Raw genomic sequence first — 16,571 nt, forward strand, 5'->3', positions numbered from 1 at the left:
GAGTGGCCTAGTTAGTTTGGACTTAAATTGGCTTGAAAATCTATGGCAAGACTTGAAAATGGCTGTCAAGAAATGATCAGCAACCAACATGACATTTCCTGAATGTATTTTTTTTTTTTTTTTAAATGGGCAAATATTGTACTATCCAGGTGTGCACAGCTCTTAGAGACTTACAGCTGTAATCGCTGCCAAAGATGATTTGAACATGTATTGACTCAGGGTGTGAATACTTATGTAAATGTTATATTTTTATAGCTCATTTTCAATACATTTGCAAAAATATCTAAAACATGTCTTCACTTTGTCATTATGGGGTATTGTGAATTGATGGGGGAGAAAGTTTTGAAGTCAGGCTGTAACATAACACAATGTGGAATAAGTCAAGGGGTATGAATACTTTCTGAAGGCACTGTAGATAGAAACACGCACTGTCAGAGCTCCAGTCTGTTTCCACAGAGCAACATTTTAGGTTACATGCCAAGCTGTCTCAACACATAAAGCTGGTGGTGCACATTCTCCTCCTCTCTCCTTTCCTTTTATCCCTCCAATCCCTTCTGTGTCTCGGTCCGTCTCACCTGAGTTGAGATGACAGTCTTGGATCTGGAACTGAGACTCGTTGTCGTTAGGAATGTCTTTCCATGTGGCCAGGAACACCTGTCGCTCTGGGGAGAGATACAAAGAAGAATTAAGATGGTGGGAAGGAATGAGAAACAGAGGAAAAAAAGAAAGGAGGGAGAGAGAGAAATGGAGACAGGACGAGAAAGCAAACAGAAATAAGAAACAAATGAACGGTAAACAGTTCGTTGTTGTGCTGAACATCGCCGGTCCTGCTGTGCTTTTAGGATCCGGCACATTAGCTCCCAGCCTCCAGCAGCGTTCCTACTGCTTGCCCCATCTGGAGCCTCCACAGGGGGACAAACACCACCACATTCCCCCAGATTGAATCAACCAGAATAGGAACACAACAGGGGGAATTGGAACCAACGTCACAGATGTGTGATCTGAGAGCAAATGCATGGCTAGATAGTTACATGTTCAGAAAACACACACACAAAAGGCTTTCCTGAGATTGACGTAATAGTCAAGGTCTGGCGTCGGCCTGGTTTGAAGCTATGGAAAAGGAGACCGCAAAACCATGATTCACTGAGTAGTCTATTCAGGTACACTCACCCATCTTTCCATCTTCCACAAACAGCATGCTGATGGGGTATTGGCAGCTGAAGTAGAAGACGTCAATGTTGTTCTTCACAGCCACCTGTTAGAGTGATTACATAGAGGGGGGGGTAAGAGATGAAGGGGCAATCAATGACTCATTGTTTTCAAGTAGTCAAAGGATAAACACTGCAGGGCATGCGTGGGGTTATTGAACAAGAGATGTTATTGTCCTGTGGATATGACACACACACACACACACACACGATAGCATACGCTGCACTCCATATTCTACTACACAAGGAGATGCTCTCTCCCTCCCTTTCTCGATCTGTCAGGCCTGTTTAAGGCAACATCTCTTATTCCTCCCTCAGCTCCATCCCTTCTGTCATCTCTGATAACTAGAGAATAAAGATACCATGCTACAAATGATTTTATTTGTCCTTAGACCAGGTGATGCTTAAAAAGGCAATTTGACTACATCGTCATTGAAACCTAACATAGAATGCATCCCAAATGGCACCTTATTCCCTTTATAGTATAATAACATTGACCAGGGCCCATAGGGGCACCATAGAGGGAATAGGGTGCGATTTGGGACGCAGTCACAGTATACTCTAAGAACTTTGTGGAGCGGTCACCGTATCGATCGGACTGCTCTATAGAAGAGTGATGAGGACAAGGAGGTTGAGTTAAGCCTGTGGGGTGGAGGGGGGTGACAAGAGAAATTCTCTGAATAATTTATGAGGGAATATTGGTGCTCTGTTGACGCAGTGCCTGCCTGCCAGGCTGTCTGTACTGCAGTGGGGGTACACTGTATCCCTACATCTCTCTTTAACCTTCACACAACTTCTGGATCATAAAAGTACATTGACTAATGGAAACGCATCACTGCTGCTAAACTATGGGTTTGTAGCCTACAGTACCATCATACAGGTCTTGGGCGTGTATGGAACAAATAGTTAAGCAGTGATGAGTCCAGCATTTCCATCAGGTAAAGTGAGAAAGTGACTGTTGGCTAAATAACTGTCAGTAGTGGTGTAAAGTTCTTAAGTAAAAAATACTTTAAAGTACTACTTAAGGGTACTTTACGATTGATATTTTTGACAACTTTTACTTTACATTTCCCCTGACCCCCAGAAGTACTCGTTACCTTTTGAATGCTTAGCAGGACAGGAAAATGGTTCAATTCACGCACTTATCAAGAGAACATCTCTGGTCATCCCTACTGCCTCTGATCTGGTGGACTCACTGAACACGAATGCTTCGTCTGTAAATTATGAGCTTTGGAGTGTCCTGGCTATCCGCAAATAAAATAAAAACAATAATTGTGCCGTCTGGTTTGCTAAATAGAGGCTAAATAATTACAATTTAGCATTAACACTGGAGTGATAGATGTGCAGATGATGATGTGCAAGTAGAGACACTGGGTGCAAAAGAGCAAGAGGGTAAGTAATATGGGGATGAGGTGGTTGGGTGTGTTATTTACAGATTGACTGTTGATGCTTAAAGTTAGAGGGAGATTATAAGACTCCAGCTTCAGTGATTTTTGCAATTCGTTCCAGTCATTGGCAGCAGAGAACTGGATGGAAAAGAGGCCAAATGAAGTGTTGGCTTTGGGGATGACCAGTGAAATATACCTGCTGGAGCACGTGCTATGGGTGGGTGTTGCTATAGACAACACAAATATGTAGTGAGGGCCAGCCAACGAGAGCATACAGGTCGCAGTGGTGGGTAGTATATGGGGCTTTGGTGACAAAACGGATGGCACTGTGATAGACTACATCCAATTTGCTGAGTAGAGTGTTGGAGGCTATTTTGTAAATGACATCGCCAAAGTCAAGGATCGGTAGGATAGTCAGTTTTAAGAGGGTGTGTTTGGCAGCATGAGTGAAGGATGCTTTGTTGTGAAATAGGAAGCCGATTCTAGATTTATTTTTGGATTGGAGATGCTTAATGTGAGCCTGGAAGGAGAGTTTACAGTCTAACCAGACACCTAGGTATTTGAAGTTGCCCACATATTCTAGGTTAGAACCATCCAGAGTAGTGATGCTAGATAACAATGCAGTGATTGACAGAGTCGAAAGCCTTGGCCAGGTTGATGAAGACAGGTGCACAGTATTGTCTTTTATCGATTGCGGTTATATCGTTTAGGACCTTGAGCGTGGCTGAGATGCACCCATGACCAGCTCGGAAACCAGAGTGCATAGTGGAGAAAGTACGGTGGGATTCAAAATTGTCAGTGATCTGTTTGTTAACTTGACTTTCAAAGATTTTAGAAAAGGCAGGGCAGGATGGATATAAATCTATAACAGTTAGGGTCTAGAGTGTCTTCCCCTTTGAAGAGGGGGATGACCGCGGCAGCTTTCCAATCTTTGGGATTTCAGACAATACGAGAGAGAGGATGGATAGGCTAGTAAATAGGAGTTGCAACAATTTCGGCAAATCATTTTAGAAAGAGGGTCCAGATTGTCTAGCCCAACTGATTTGTAGGGATCCAGATTTTGCAGCTCTTTCAGAACGTCAGCTGTCTGGATTTGGGTGAAGGAGAGGTGGGGGGGGGGGGTAAGTTGCTGCAGGGGGTGCTGAAATGTTGGCCGGGGTAGGGGAAGCCAGGTGGAAAGCATGGCCAGCCGTAGAAAAATGCTTATTTAAATAGATTATTGTAGATTTATTGGTGGTGAGTGTTTCCTACCCTCAGTGCAGTGGGCAGCTGGGAGGAGGTGCTCTTATTCTCCATGGACAATGTCCCAAAATGTTTTGGAATTAGTGCTACAGGAAGCACATTTCTTTTTGAAAAAGCTAGCCTTAGCTTTCCTAACTGACAGAGTATATTGGTTCCTGACAAGTTGCATATCGCAGGGCTATTCGATGCTAATGCAGAACGCCATTGGATGTTTTTGTGCTGGTCAAGGGCAGTCAAGTCTGGGGCTATATCTGTTCTTAGTTCTACATTTTTTGAATGGGGCATGGTTATTTAAGATAGTGAGGAAAGCACTTTTGGAGAGCAACCAGACATCCTCTACTGACGGGATGAGGTCAATATCCTTCCAGGATACCCAGGCCAGGTCGATTAGAAAGGCCTGCTCGCTGAAGTGCTTTAGGGAGCGTTTGACAGTGATGAGGCAATGATTGCTGAGATCCTGGTTGAAGACAGCAGGGGTGTATTTAGAGGGCAAATTGGTCAGGATGATATCTAAGAGTGTGCCCATGCTTACGGATTAAGGGTTGTACCTGGTAGGTTCCCTTGATAATTTGTGTGAGATTGAGGGCATCTACCTTAGATTGTAGGACAGCTGGAGTGTTAAGCATGTCCCAGTTAGGTCACCTAACAGTACAAACTCTGAAGATAGATGGGGGCAATAAATTCACATATGGTGTCCAGGGCACATTTGGGGGCTGAAGGGGGTCTATAACAAGCGGCAACAATGGAAAGGTGGATTTTTAAAAGTAGAAGCTAGAATTGTTTGGGCACAGACCTGGATAGTATGACAGAACTCTGCAGGCTAACTCCGCCCCCTTTGGCAGTTCTTTCTTGTCGGAAAATGTTATAGTTAGGGATTTTTGGTGGCATTCCTAAGCCAGGATTCAGACACCGCTAGGACATCCGGGTTGGCGGAGTGTGCTAAAGCAGTGAATAAAACAAACAAACTTAGGGAAGAGGCTTCTAATGTTAATATGCATGAAACCAAAGCTTTTACGGTTACAGAAGTCAACAAATGAGCGCCTGGGGAATGGGAGTGATGCAGGGCCTGGATTAACCTCTACATCACCAGAGGAACAGAGGAGGAGTAGGATAAGGGTAGGGCTAAAGACTATAAGAACTGGTCTAGTGCATTCAGAACAGAGTAAAAGGAGCAGATTTCTGGGCGCGGAAGAATAGATTCAAGGCATAATGTACAGACAAGGGTATGGTAGGATGTGAGTACAGTGGAGGTAAACCTAGGCATTGAGTGACGATGAGAGGTTCTGTCTCTAGAGGCACCATTTAAGCCAGGTGAGGTCACCGCATGTTTTTTTAATTTGACCTTTATTTAACAGTCAGTTAAGAACAAATTCTTATTTTCAACGACAGCCTAGGAACAGTGGGTTAACTGCCTGTTCAGGGGCAGAACGACAGATTTGTACCTTGTCAGCTCGGGGGTTTGAACTTGCAACCTTCCGGTTACTAGTCCAACGCTCTAACCACTAGGTTACCCTGTGGGGGGGTGGAACAAAAGGGCTAGCTAAGGCATATTGAGCAGGTCTGGTGGCTCTACAGTAAAATAAGACAAATATCACTAACCAAAACAGCAATAGACAAGGAATATTGACATTAGGGAGATGTATGTGTAGCCGAGTGATCATAGGGTCCAGTGTGTAGCTAGGTGAGCTGGAGACACGGCGATTCAGACAGCTAGAAGGCCGGGGATAGCAGGCTAGCAAATGGGCCTCAGGGGGACATCGCGACGGAAGAGCCTGTTGAAACCCCCCTCGGACGGTTACGTCGGCAGACCAGTCATGGTGGATCGGCGGGGCTCTGTGTCGGCAGTAAAGGGTCCAGGCCAATTGGCAAACGAGGTATTGAAGCCCAGGAATTGTCTGATGGATCCCTTCGTCTAGCTGGGAGATGGGCCTAGCTCCAGGCTAACTTTAGACGTTAGCCAGGAGTAGCCACTCGGATAGCAGCTAGCTAGCTAGCTACGATGATCCGGTGTAAAGATTCAGAGCTTGCGGTAGGAATCTGGTGAGGTGGTAGAGAAAGAGAGGTCTGCTATGCTCTGTGTGGATATCACGCTGTGCAGACTGGCAGGAATTGACCGGGTTGAGGATGGCTGATGTCCGAGTTAACGGTGATGACCGCTTAGTGACTACTAGCTAGTTAGCTGGCTCGCTTCTGATTGGGGTTCCGTTATTGTTTGTTATTTGAGCAATAACAATAAAGTTAACTTAAAACCAAATACTTTCACTCAAGTAGAATTTTGCTGGGTGACTCATTTTTACTAGAGTAAATTTCTTTGAACGCATCTTCACTTTTACTTAAGTATGAAAACTGGGTACTTTTTCCACCACTGACTCCTCCTCCTGTAGGAATACAGCTGGCTGGGAGAAGGAGTGCTGGGGTCAGGGGAAACAGAGCAGAGCTGTAGCGTAGACTAGAGCAGCACAGTGAGAGGTGACCGCTAATGACCACCCCCCCCTCTCATCTCTCCTGGAACCCGTTATTTTCTCTTACCAGCTGCACAATGTTCCATCCCCCCAAGTCAGATGACTGCTCTGATCTAGAGGCCCAGTCTCTCTCCGTTCTGTTTCTCAACCAATAACTAAAGTTCCAGAGGCTCTCTCATGTCATATTTCACCCTGTTTCTATAGCTCAGGAATTTAAATAACAACCTGACAGTACTTGAACATGATTTGAGGTGAAGCCAAGACAATGAGGCTGAACAAATTCAACTGGGGGCTGTGTTTTATCATTAACAAAGCATATGTAAAAGGCCAAAGCTGCCAACCCATGTAGTAACAATTATGTCAACCTGACAGTTAAAACAAGCATGTGTCTGCAGTAGGGTTGATTATTTTCCCTGTATTTTACAAAATGTTCCATCCAGAGAATAAAATCACCTTTTTCCCGGGTAAACAGGTATTTCCCACCAAAACCAGAAGTGTCATTCTAAAGCATATAAATGTCTGGATTTGATTACAGCTTTGATCAGCATGAAAACTCAAGTCTGATGCTAGCTGAGCCTTATGAGACATACATTAAAAAGACATTTTATGAGCCCAAGCCCAAATGATTGTGCCGTTATCCAATACGTAGCCTACCACACAGCCTACGCAGGACAGAAAAACATAAAAGCCCATAGATGTAGCCACGCGCTCTTGAATAAATAAGTCAAACAAGGTCCAGTAGGCTAATCTATGACTGTGGACTGCATTACTGTACTGTATTATATGGACTAGAATTACACACCTTGTTCAAATCATGAAGCTGGGGGAGAACGTGATGCTGGTCCAGGACATGAGTCTTACAAAGTTACAATTATAGGCCAGTGAATGTGATTTTAATATGATATTTTTATCATTCGTAGGCTGACGCATATATAGGCCTACCTTTCATATACATTTCCTCTTAATGTTGTGCGACGTACGTATTATAGCCTCCCTCTTTCCCTCTGTTGCTTCCTTCATCTCTTTCAACAATTAAATATATAAGTTCCATTGTCCTTATAGTCATCATTGTAATGACATGCTTGAATAATATAGGAGTAGAATAAGATGCAGCGGGGTATCACTTCTCTTCATGAACATTGAATGGTTATATGGGTCTGAATTAGGGCCGACCCCATTTAGTCAACTGGTGGATAGGCTTTTGGTCGACAGATTTCAGTTGAGCAGTAGCAAAAAGCTTTTCAATAAAAAGGTGTAGGAGACACCTGTATGATTCGCGCCTGTCTGAGTCGACTGATCCATTGTGGAGGTGGAGGAGATGGCACAGTCCATCAGACTGACAATTGCTACTGAAATGGTATATGGTTATATTATGTAAGAACAATGGTGCAACACAAATAAAATAAACAAATCATTATTTTGCATTGGATAGTGGTTGGTCGCTGTGCGCGGTTCTGTAACATCAGTGCGCTGTTGAATTGATGCCTTTTCCTGGGCCAGTGATTCCCAAAGTTTTATGAGTCCCGTAGCCCTTCAAACATTCAACCTCCAGCTGCGTACCAGGGTCAGTGCACTATCAAATGTCGTTTTTTTCCATCATTGTAAGCCCCCCCCCCCACACACAATACATGTAATAAACATAAGAATGAGTGTGAGTTATCACAACCCAGCCCGTGGGAAGTGACAAAGAGCTCTTATAGGACCAGGGCACAAATAATAAATCATTTTGCTCTTTATTTCACCTTCTTCCATATAAAACCTTATTTGTTCATCAGAAATTGTGAATAACTAACCACAGGTTAATGAAAAGGGGTGTGCTTGAAAGGACGCACATAACTCTGCAATGTTGGGTTGTTTTGGAGAGTCTCAGTCTTAAATCATTTTCCACACACAGTCTGTTCCTCTTAGTTTTCATGCTAGCGAGGGCTGAGAATCCACTCTCACATAGGTACGTGGTTGCAAAGGTCATTGGTGTCTTAATAGCGCGATTTGCCAATGGAAGAAACTCTTGAGTGCAGCCCTATCCAGAAATCTGGCAGTGGCTTCTGATTCAATTTTATTTTCACAGAACCGCTTGTTGCAATTTCAATGAGGCTCTCTTGTTCAGATATTGGTAAGAGGACTGGAGGCAGGGCATGAAAGGGATAACGAATCCAGTTTGTGTCGTCCGTTTCGGGAAAGTACCTGCGTACCCAGCTCACTCAGGTGCGTCGCTATATCACATTTGACATTGTCTGTAAGCTTAAGTTCATTTGTACACACAAAAATCAGACAACAATGGAAAGACGTGTGTTGTCCTTGTTAACGCAGACAGAAAAGGGCTCCAACTTCCTAATCCTAGGATCAATTTTGTCCTGCACATTGAATATAGTTGTGGAGAGTCCCTGTAATCAGATCATTCAGGAGGAAAAACACATCACCCAGATAGGCCAGTTGTGTGAGAAACCCATCAGACCGCTTGCATGATGACAAGTGCAAATTATGGTCAGTAAAGAAAACTAAGCTCGTCTCACAATTTTAAAAGAAACGTGTCAATACTTTACCACTTGATAACCAGCACAACATACGTAGGTTGTAAAAGCGTTACAAAGCGCTGCCCATATCATTGCATAGTGCAGAAAATACACGAGTTCAGGGGCCTTGCTTTAAAACAAAGTTAACCATTTTCACTGTAGTATCCAAAACGTCTTTCAAGCTGACACGGATTCCCTTGGCAACAAGAGCCTCTCGGTGGATGCTGCAGCGTACCCAAGTGGCGTCAGAAGCAACTGCTTGCACTATGTCTCCCAGTCATGGCTTTTGTGCCATCAGTACAGATACCAACACATCTTGACCACCAAAGTCCATTTGGTCAAAAAGCTGTCCAGTACTTAAAAAAGATCCTCTCCTGTTGTCCTGGTTTCCAGTGGTTTGTAGAAGAGGTCTTCCTTAATTGATCCCCCATAAACGTAACGGACATATACCAGGAGCTGTGCCAGGCCCGCCACGTCTGTTGACTCATCCAGCTGTAACAGACATATACCAGGAGCTGTGCCAGGCCCGCCACGTCTGTTGACTCATCCAGCTGTAACGCATATAATTCACTGGCTTGTATGAGAAGCAGTAATTGTTTCAAAAGATCAACTGCCATGTCAATGATGTGTGAAACAGTGTTGTTTGATGGAGGTATTGTCTGTAGCTTTTTGGGGCCTTTTCCCCCAGCATTGACCCAGCCATATCCATAGCAGCAGGAAGAATTGTGTCCTCCACAATAGTATGGGGCTTGCCTGTTCTTAGCCACTCAGTAGCTCTCCATATAAGACGCTTCCAGCCCCTTAATTGTATCTGTTGCTTTTATACATGTCTTACTACTCAAAAGTTGCCTATATTCTCACTCAAAAAACTCCCATGGATTATTTTTTAAATGGTCATGTTCCATTTCTAAATGTCTGCACAAGAGTGAAGGTTTCTCACGAGAGAGTAACAGTTAATGTGATTGGATGTTAATTATTGGACTAGGCTACCTGTATTGGACATTGTGTTGTTATTTCACTGAACACGAGATAGTTTAATTGTATTTTTGGCAGTGAAACGAGGCTACTCAGGCGAGACAACAAAAAAACTCACCCAAATGTACATTTGAAGTCGGAAGTTTACATACACTTAGGTTGAAGTCATTAAAACTTGTTTTTCAACCACTCCACAAATTTCTTGTTAACAAACAATAGTTTTGGCAAGTCGGTTAGGACATCTACTTTGTGCATGACACAAGTCATTCCTCCAACAATTCTTTACAGACAGATTATTTCACTTAATCACAATTCCAGTGGGTCAGAAGTTTACATACACCAAGTTGACTGTGCCTTTAAACAGCTTGGAAAATTCAAGAAAGGCTTAGTAAAGCAGCCTTGCATAACCACCATCGAGCAATAGGCCTAAGAGAGCATACGGTTTAGTCTTAATACCGTAACTTACCTAGGTCTATATTTCAATACTTATATAGGCTACTGTATCAATCATTTATTTGTTAATGTCATCATACAGCATAGGAGTCATTCATGATTTGAAATGCAATCAAGCAAACAATAAATAGGCCTAAACAGTTCCATTCCTGAAATTGCAATCACAAATGAATGTGACTGGTTTTTAGTCTTTGCTGTAATAAAGGCATAGGAAAAGAAACAGACTCTCTGGTACACTTATAATTGTTGTTTGCATTGTTTCAAAATTGTCAGAAAACCAGAAGTTTAGGCTCACTTAGAAATGTCCTTGTTTTTGAAAGAAAATGAAATTTTTCATCCATTAAAATAACATCAAATTGATCAGAAATACAGCGTAGACATTGTTAATGTTGTAAATGACTATTGTAGCTGGAAACAGCTGAATTTTTATGGAATATCTACATAGGCGTACAGAGGCCCATTATCAGCAATCACTCCTGTTTTCCAATGGCACGTTGTGTTAGCTAATCCAAGTTTATAATTTTAAAAAGGCTACTTGATCATTAGAAAACCCTTTTGCAATTATGTTAGCACAGCTGAAAGGTTGTACTGCTTAAAGAAGCAATAAAACTGGCCTCCTTTAGACTAGTTGAGTATCTGGAGCATCAGCATTTGTGGGTTCGATTACAGGCTCAAAATGGCCAGAAACAAATAACTTTCTTCTGAAACTTGTCAGTCTATTCTTGTTCTGAGAAATTAAGGCTATTCCATGTGAGAAATTGCCAAGAAACTGAAGATCTCATACAACGCTGTGTCCTACTCCCTTCATAGAACAGAGCAAACGGGCTCTAACCAGAACAGAAAGAGTGGGAGGCCCCGGTGCACAACTGAGCAAGAGGACAAGTACATTAGTGTCTAGTTTGAGAAACAGACACATCACAAGTCCTCAACCGGCAGGTTAATTAAATAGTACCCACAAAAAACACCAGTGTCAATGTCAACAGAGAAGAGGCGATTCCAGGATGCTAACCTTCTAGGCAGAGTTGCAAAGAAAAAGCCATATCATTAGTAGAGTGTTGACGTTGAGACTGGTGTTTTGCGGGTACTATTTAATGAAGATGCCAGTTGAGGATTTGTGAGGTGTCCTTCTCTTTCTCTCAGAGGACCTGAGCCCTAGGACCATGCCTCAGGATTACTTGGCCTGATGACTCCTTGCTGTCCCCAGTCCACCTGGTCGTCCAGTTTCAACTGTTTTGCCTGCAGCTATGGAACACTGACCTGTTCACCGGACGTGCTACCTTGTCCCGGAACTGCTGTGTACTCACAAACTCACTGAATGATCGGCTATGAAAAGCCAACTGACATTGACTCCTGGGGTGCTGACCTGTTACACCCTCTACAACCACTGATTATTATTATTTGACCCTGCTGGTCATTGACCATCTTGGCCATGTACTGTTATAATCTCCACCTGGCACAGCCATAAAATGACTGGCCACCCCTCTGAGCCTGGTTCCCCTCTAGATGTATTTCTAGGTTCCTGCCTTTCTAAGGAGTTTTTCCTAGCCACTGTGCTTCTACATCTGCCTTGCTTGCTGTTTGTGGTTTTAGGCTGGGTTTCTGTATAGCACTTTGTGACATCAGCTGATGTAAAAATAGCTTTATAAATGCAGTTGATTGATATTTCAGACTGGCCAATAAAAATAAAAGATTAAGATGGGCAAAAGAACACAGACTCTGGACAGAGGAAGATTGGAAAAAAAGTGTTATGGACAGACAAATCTATGTTTGAGGTGTTCGGATCACAAAGAATATTCGTGAGACGCTGAAAAAAATTAAGATGCTGGAGGAGTGACTGAAATCATCTGTCAAGCATGGCGGAGGCAATGTGATGGTCTGGGGGTGCTTTGGTGGTGGTAAAGTGGGAGATTTGTACAGGGTAAAAGGGATCTTGAAGAAGGAAGACTATCACTCCATTTTGCAACGCCATACCCTGTGGACAGCGCTTAATTGAAGCCAATTTCCTCCTACAACAGGACAATGACCCAAAGCACAGCTCCAAACTACGCAATAACTATTTAGGGAAGAGCAGTCAGCTGGTATTCTGTCTATAATGGAATGGCCAGCACAGTCACCGGATCTCAACCCTATTGAGCTGTTGTGGGAGCAGCTTGACCGTATGGTACGTAAGAAGTGCCCATCAAGTCAATCCAACTTGTGGGAGGTGCTTCAGGAAGCATGGGGTGAAATCTCTTCAGATTACCTCAACAAATTGACAACTAGAATGCCAAAGGTCAGCAAGGCTGTAATTGCTGCAAATGGACGATTCTTGACGAAAGCAAAAGTTTGAAGGACAACTATTTATATTAAAAATCATCATTTATAACCTTGTCAACATCTTGACTATATTTCCTTTTCATTTGGCAACTCACTTCATGTATGTTTTCATGGAAAACAATAACATTTCTAAGTGGCCCCAAACCTTTGAACGGTAGTGTATATTGTAATCTAACAGCACCTGTTTGGCACACATATGCACGTAGCGCTTGCTCCTTACATTCTTTTTCTTGATCTCCAGTATTTCCCACTAGTCAAATTTATTCCACACATCCAATTTCCCCTTTACCTCCTGAGGAACCAGTAAACATTCCCCTGTTTCGAGTTCGTCACGTCCTCTGCATCCATTTGCTGTCACATGTGTTCAGAGTTTGTTATAACCTATTTAATAGATGTGACTATGATATGCTACAGGTCAGGCCATATTGGTCACATGCATGCAATGCTTACGTGTTACGTAAAAACAGTAAGGGTTGCGGTACCGTAATTGCTGGACTATTAAGCGCACCTGAATATAAACCGCACCCACTGAATTATTAAAAAATGTATTTTGTACATAAATAAGCCGCACACGTCTATAAGCCGCAGGTGCCTACCGGTACATTGAAACAAATTAGCTTTACACAGCCTTTAAACAAAAATTAAACAGTGGCCTACCAAGAAAGTCATTGGTCACCATCTTCCTCCTCCTGTGCACTGAAACCACTGAAGCCATCTCCTTCGGTGTCAGAGTTGAATAGCCTCAGAATTGCTTCATCCGATGTTGGATCGCTTTCATTGTCGCTCTAGTCACTTTCATCCGGAGGCAAATACCCCGCTGAGCTCATGCTGCCCCTTCAACACGCAGCAGTCCAGCCTTTCGAAACCCGTTGATGATAGTGGATTTTTTGACAATGCTCCACGCTGTCAGGATCCACTGGCAGACTTGACCATAAGTTGCTCTTCGCATGCGGCCCGTTTTAGTGAAGGATTTTCCCCCACTTGTCATCCAAGCCTCCCACGGAACAAGGAGCGCCACCTTAAAATGCACGATTTATACTGATGTCGAGTGGCTGCAAATACTTTGGGCCATCTGCTTTTCTTCCCTCTGAAAGCTTTTGCTGTCTTTTTACACTGAGTCAGTTCCTCACGCTGCTTTCCAACGTCTTATCATCGACTCATTAAGGCCAAGTTCCCATGCAGCAGCTCTATTTCCTTTTCCAACAGCCAGATCGATCGCCTTCAACTTGAAAGCTGCATCATATAAATTTCTCCGTGTCTTTGCCATGATGAGGGTGACAAAATTACTTCCGTAATCAGAATGATGGGAAGTTTGAGCGCGCTCGATTTACATCACATTATGTGACGGTGCTCAGTGTTTTGGCGGCATGAATCTTGTGAAAGCGGGAAAAATCCATAAATTAGCCACGTCATTGTATAAACCGCGAGGTTCAAAGCGTGGGAATAAAGTAGCGGCTTATAGTCCGGAAATTACGGTAAATTCCTAAACAAATGAGGGATTTCAGTCAGAAATGGCTGTCATTATGTTGCAGCTTCAGAAACACAGACAGGGCAATACTGGCTGTTAGAACTGTTAAGGCTCCATGGATTGATGAGGAATTGAAAAACTGTATGGTTGAAAGAGATGAGGCAAAAGGAGTGGCTAATAAGTCTGGCTGCACATCTGACTGGCTTACTTACTGCAAATTGAGAAATTATACAAAAAGAAGAAGAAACTTTATTATGAAGCCAAGATCAATGATATAAAGAATGATGGAAAACAACTTGAGTACTTCAAATGAAATTATGGGCAGAAAGACAAATTCAAATCCATCTTTCATCCAATCAGATGGCTTATTCATCACATAACTATTTGATGTTGCAAATTATTTTTAATGATTGCCAATGAAATAAAGTGGACAAACTTAGGCAGGATATGCCAACAATGAACAGTGAGCAATTGTATTCATGCATAAAAAAACAAATCATGAAAGAAAAGCATTGCTGAGCTGACTACAGCTCAGCATTTAACACCATAGTACCCTCCAAACTCGTCATCAAGCTCGAGACCCTGGGTACTGGACTTCCTGACGGGCCGCCCCAAGGTGGTGAGGGTAGGTAACAACATTTCCTCCCCGCTGATCCTCAACACGGGGGCCCCACAAGGGTGCGTTCTGAGCCCTCTCCTGTACTCCCTGTTCACCCACGACTGCGTGGCCACGCACGCCTCCAACTCGATCATCAAGTTTGCGGACAAAAACAGTGGTAGGCTTGATTACCAACAACGATGAGATGGCCTACTGGGAGGAGGTGAGGGCCCTCGGAGTGTGGTGTCAGGAAAATAACCTCACACTCAATGTCAACAAAACAAAGGAGATGATTGTGGACTTCAGGAAACAGCGGACGGAACACCCCCCTATCCACATCGATGGAACAGTAGTGGAGAGGGTAGTAAGTTAAGTTCCTCGGCGTACACATCACAGACAAACTGAATTGGTCTACCCAAACAGACAGCATCGTGAAGAAGGCGCAGCAGCGCCTCTTCAACCTCAGGAGGCTGAAGAAATTCGGCTTGTCACCAAAAGCACTCAAACTTCTATAGATGCACAATCGAGAACATCCTGTTGGGCTGTATCACCACCTGGTACGGCAACTGCTCCGCCCACAACCGTAAGGCTCTCAAGAGGGTAGTGAGGTCTGCACAACGCATCACCGGGGGCAAACTACCTGCCCTCCAGGACACCTACACCACCCGATGTCACAGGAAGGCCATAAAGATCACCAAGGACAACAACCACCCGAGCCACTGCCTGTTCACCTCGCTATCATCCAGAAGGCGAGGTCAGTACAGGTGCATCTCAAGGCCATCAGACTGTTAAACAGGCACCACTAACATTGAGTGGCTGCTGCCAACACTGACACTGACTCAACTCCAGCCACTTTAATAATGGGAATTGATGTAAAATATATCACTAGCCACTTTAAACAATGCTACTTAACATAATCTTTACATACCCTACATTATTTCTCATATGTATAAGTATATACTGTACTCTATATCATCTACTGCATCTTTATGTAATACATGTATTACTAGCCACTTTAAACTATGCCACTTTGTTTACATACTCATCTCATATGTTTATACTGTACTCGATACCATCTACTGCATCTTGCCTATGCCACTCTGTACCATCACTCATTCATATATCTTTATGTACATATTCTTTATCCCTTTACACGTGTGTGTGTATAAGGTAGTAGTTTTGGAATTGTTAGCTAGATTACTCGTTGGTTATTACTGCATTGTCGGAACTAGAAGCACAAGCATTTCGCTACACTCGCATTAACATCTGCTAACCATGTGTATTTTTTTATTTTAAACTTTATTTTACTAGGCAAGTGAGTTAAGAACAAATTCTTATTTTCAATGACGGCCTAGGAACAGTGGGTTAACTGTCTGTTCAAGGGCAGAACGACAGATTTTGTACCTTGTCAGCTCAGGGATGCAACCTTTCGGTCACTAGTCCAATGCTCTAACCACTAGGCTACCCTGCCGCCCCAAATAAAATTTTATTTGAATTTTGTATAGTTAGTGTGGCGAGGTGGGAAATTATTGTTATCAATTAATAATGACAAACCTCCTGGCATTGTTAACTTAGATGGAAAGCTACTGAGGATGGTAGCTGACTATATAGCCACTCCTATCTGTCATATTGTTAATCTAAGCCTAGAGGAAAGTCTGACTTCCCTCCAAGCCTGAGGACAAAGTAATTCCGCCACACAAGAGTGGTAAAGCAGCCTTTACTGGTTCTAACAGCAGACCTATAAGCTTGCTGCCAGCTCTTAGCAAACTGTTGGGAAAAGAATGGTGTTTCACCAAATAGCATTGTATTTCCCTGTAAACAAATTAACAACAAACTTTCAGCATGCTTATAGAGAAGGGCACTCAACATGTACTGCACTGACACAAATGGCTGATGATTGGTTGAAAAAAATTGATAATAAGAAGATTGTGGGAGCTGTACTGTTAGA

At 43.1% G+C, this 16,571-nt stretch overlaps 1 protein-coding gene across 6 annotated transcripts in view; it reads right to left on the bottom strand.

Moving 5' to 3' along the window:
- The window catches only part of LOC118393258 (AP-1 complex subunit beta-1-like), a 54,178-nt gene that overhangs the window by 13,983 nt on the left and 23,624 nt on the right, over positions 1 to 16,571 (bottom strand). For all 6 annotated transcript variants that reach the window (XM_052461556.1, XM_052461557.1, XM_052461559.1 and 3 more), the window contains 2 exons: positions 1,171 to 1,255; positions 576 to 662 (listed from right to left, as the gene is read on the bottom strand). In XM_052461556.1, coding sequence (XP_052317516.1) covers positions 576 to 662; positions 1,171 to 1,255 — 172 coding nt within the window. The remainder of the gene's footprint in view (positions 1 to 575; positions 663 to 1,170; positions 1,256 to 16,571) is intronic.

Source organism: Oncorhynchus keta, chromosome 14 (genome assembly GCF_023373465.1).
Source record: "Oncorhynchus keta strain PuntledgeMale-10-30-2019 chromosome 14, Oket_V2, whole genome shotgun sequence".
Lineage (NCBI taxonomy): Eukaryota > Metazoa > Chordata > Actinopteri > Salmoniformes > Salmonidae > Oncorhynchus > Oncorhynchus keta.